Source organism: Cibotium barometz, chromosome 22 (assembly GCF_041138505.1).
Source record: "Cibotium barometz isolate CiBa-2024 chromosome 22, ASM4113850v1, whole genome shotgun sequence".
NCBI lineage: Eukaryota > Viridiplantae > Streptophyta > Polypodiopsida > Cyatheales > Cibotiaceae > Cibotium > Cibotium barometz.
Window position 1 is genome coordinate 10,854,409 of NC_141067.1, and position 3,826 is coordinate 10,858,234.

A 3,826-nucleotide genomic window follows, 5' to 3' on the forward strand; every position below is an offset into this window, starting at 1 on the left:
CACTTGGAAGTGTAATTTTTCTCTACAGTACTAATCTAATTTTTGAAACACTCTATTTTTAAATATTAGATTCAATTTACATTCATGGTTTCCACTAATTGTGATTCTTTTTTGTCATGACATGGAGATTCAATTTACATTCAATTTAGCTATTAGATTCAATTTACATTCATGGCTTCCACTAATTGTGATTCTTTTTTGTCATGACATGGAGATGACATTAAAACAAGAATAATAATCTTAAAAAATATCCACTCGCCGTATTTTTAATATTGGTATGATTAAGTACATTGTGCTAAAAAGTGCACCTAAGGTCTATGAGAAGAAACAATAACAGCCAATGATGTGGTAGTTGAAGTGGTGAGGTGTTTGTGTCTTTGGATCGGGAGGTCCTGGGATCAAGCCCCCAATAGGTGCTCCTCACCTCTACGGGTGGAAAAGAGCACCTAAGGGCAGGGAAATGCACCTTATACGGGTGGGAAAAAAACGATAACTCTGGAAGGATCTTGAAACAGTAATATTTGGACTTTTTTCCACCATTGATAGTAATATTTGTACTTTTTTCCACTATTGATAGAAAACCTTTGTAGCCCTTGTGATTTGTTGACCCATTGGCATTGAGGTCTGCTCAGGCTTAGGTGAGTGAGTTACTTTGAATTGCATAAAGAAGTTATATCTTATATGTTGTGTATTTACATGGAACAGTATACGTTATTAAATACATTTGGGGATCGGCCATATAGCATTATCTATGCTCAATTACTTATCGATTTCTCGTGATGAGTTTATTCCTCATTATTTGTAGAGCTCTAGAATGTGCAAGCCTCTTACGCAGCAGGCAATTTCAATGCGAGAGAAGCCAGTAGCGAGAGCTAGGCTTTCGTACTCGGCGACGGTTCTCTCCTTGCCGCTGGGCATGCAGGTGAGCATGCACAGGTCCGAAAGGTAAGCGAGCCGGTCGGACCAGCCGCTGCCAACGGGCGAGGTTGGCGACGGGTAAAGAATCTCCGCCACGATCAGCTTCCCCTCCGCCAAGGATCTTGCGGCACTGCGCGTCGTCCCAATTATGCAAGATGTAATGATGCAATGGAGGTATTGTGAGCGGCTTAACGCAATGCAGGAACTGTGCAAACGCAGGAGCTGTGCACCTGGGTGTGCTGGGGCTGCTCGCACTACGTGAGGCAAGTCGAAATTAACGCCGTGTATGTGAGGATGCTTGTCCACGATCATGGCGATGCAGGAGCCCAGCCCCCCGCCCACGTCCACCACAGTCTTCACACCACCGAAGCCGGTGTAGGCTTCCAGCAAGGGGCCCATGAAGAGCCGGCTGTGGCTCGACATAGCCAGGTTGAAGTCCCTGTTGGAGGCGCTGTTCGTGCGGGCGTTCTCGAACTGGTTGCAGCCGGCATGTGCGCTGGCGAAGGGTATGGATCCCGTCAAGATGGCGTCCGCCAGGTGTGGCCAGCAGTCCATGAAACTCTTCCCTCGCTGCAAGTGGAAATAATGGGCGAGAGAGAGGCCGGCGGCGGCCTGCTGGCCTCCGCCATCCGTCAGCAGGTAGGTGCACATGGGCGTGAGGCCGTATTTTATAGTTGTGTCCACGCGTGGCTCGGACGGTGCGACCGTCCGTGCGCAGCCGTCCGTGCGCAGGCCGAGGACGTGAGAATGGAGTGGCATGCAAGAACGCGCAGCAGACGATCAAGAGAGTGGGCGGCCTTGGGGTTGGGCACCAGCAGCCCCTTGGCCTGCACCATCTCTTGCACTATTTCGTCGGCGGACATGTCTGCGCCGGCCTTGGCTAGAATGTCCAGCACCTGGAGGTCCATGACTGTGCCCAAAGCCAAGGGCACGCACACAAGGCGGCTCATGCATCGGGCAGCCAGCCATGCTTCTTCCTCACTACAATCAACAATAGCGCCGGCCATTGCTCACTCTTCTGGGGTTCTCTGGGAAAGCTCGTCTTTATAGAAAACGATCCACCCTCAAAGTCAAGCTCATGGACGTAAGAAGTCACCTGTCTGGCCTACTATGATGGAACGTTATCTAGAAAAACAAAGACAACTTACACAAAGTCTTGTAAAAGGTACACAAAGTCTTGTGTACCTTTTACATATACCTATTTTAATCGGCAATGTGCCAATTCATGCCTTCTCTTCATTGGACAGAATCTATGATAGTGATTATGGAGATTGGCTTTTCCTTTCTCATTTTGATCATGTTCCTTAATTTTCAAATAGGAAATAGTTCCTTCATGGACAGAGATTTAAAGCACTATCTTTAGTAATTAACAAGTCTATTATAGGCTCTCTTAGGATTCCCCTTCCCCCTCCCCCCTTTTTTCTTTTTCTTTTAAGAGCTTGTTAGTGTATATACATCCATAAACAAATAAGGGTGCTTGGGCAATATAGAGATAATTATTGGATAAACCTTTCTTAAAGATGTTTGCAAGAATAAGTCTTATCTTTCTATTATAAACAAGGCAAGGACTGTTCTTAAGAGAGGCATAGTTGGTTGGAAGTTTTCAAAGAGGAAGATAAATGGTTAGCTAAAAGTATCATAAGCTTCAATAGATTCACTTACAAGCCATTGGGGGGTCTAGCGAGGGGGTTTAAATTATCTAGCGTCGCTTATACGATGATGAATGCATCGCTTAAGTGACGTATTGTCGCTTAAATGACGTATAATTTTTTTTTAAATTTCTTCGCTTATATGACATTTTCAGAGGCGTCATTTAAGCGAATGTCTAAAACGATTGTTTTAGTGACATTTGCATACTGATATACGTCGCTTAAGTGATGGCTAAAAAAAATTTATCCTCGACCCAGCCGCGAGAGAGAGATTTGTTTCTGCGAGGCGCGCATGGACAGAGGATCGAGCGAGGCGCTTTAATACAACGTGGTCGACTGTAGCAGGTAAGAAAAGAGAGAGAGAGCACCCATTAGAGGAGAGCTCATCCTCTCCTCTATTCTGATGCACATCCCTACTCCAATTTGCTTTCAAAGGGTCCAAAGCTTCCAGCCCAATGCTTGATTAATGTTTTGATCGTGGTTGATAAAAAGGAGGCTTAGAGCATGTCCTCCGCAAGCCAATGCCTTAAGTCTCCTCGAAAGGTTTCTTAACAGTAACTTGCGCTGCAAGATGCCGCATATTAGTTCGAACTGCCTTAGCTTATCAGGAGAACAGACTTGGTCGTGCCGTTCATGCATCATTGATGGACCCAACGAGAAATCCATAGAATGCAAGTAATTGCTGCGTGAATTAGACTTCATTCTCATCCTGACCATAAGACAGCCCAAACTCTCTTTTATAGCCGCCTATGTTGGCATTGCACACAGGGAAATCTATGTCTCTGGCACAAGCAGATGATTGGAGTGGAACAAGAAGTCATCAACATACGAAGGTTTTAAAACCCAGTCATACAAGCATCGATGAACTGTTGGACTATAGGCCATGAAAGAACGGCTTTTTGCGGTTTCAACAACTGGGACGATGTAGCATGACAAGCCGCATGTGATTCTGTTGTAGCATCCATGTTGATATGGGCGACTTGTTGACATGCAGCACAAGAAGTGTGTCATGTTCACAATCACATCCATATCTCGCGCATGGTCCCCATAAACAGATGAATGTAGAAGATGGAGTTCGAAGACACACGTAAGTAGATGGCATCTCACAAGAACATCTTGCAAGCCTTCATCCTCATCGAAAGGAACATTATATATGTTCTTTAATATTTCGCTCCTCACTTGCCCTAGATCCTTGAATCCGCTGAGAACTTTGTATCCTGCAACCATCTTATGGATCAAGTGATCTTGCAGCTTCTCCA

At 45.3% G+C, this 3,826-nt stretch overlaps 1 protein-coding gene across 1 annotated transcript; it reads right to left on the minus strand.

Annotated features, from left to right (window-relative positions):
• Positions 1–795: 795 nt before the first annotated feature.
• Positions 796–1,569, minus strand: LOC147626269 (flavone 3'-O-methyltransferase 1-like). The gene has a single exon (XM_086816240.1). It carries the CDS (start codon positions 1,567–1,569, stop codon positions 796–798), a length of 774 nt encoding a protein of 257 aa, XP_086672366.1.
• Positions 1,570–3,826: the final 2,257 nt, after the last annotated feature.

Coding starts and splice junctions, on each gene's coding strand:
- LOC147626269 (XM_086816240.1), bottom strand. CDS start 1,569: ATGTGCACCTACCTGCTGACGGATGGCGGAGGCCAGCAGGCCGCCGCC.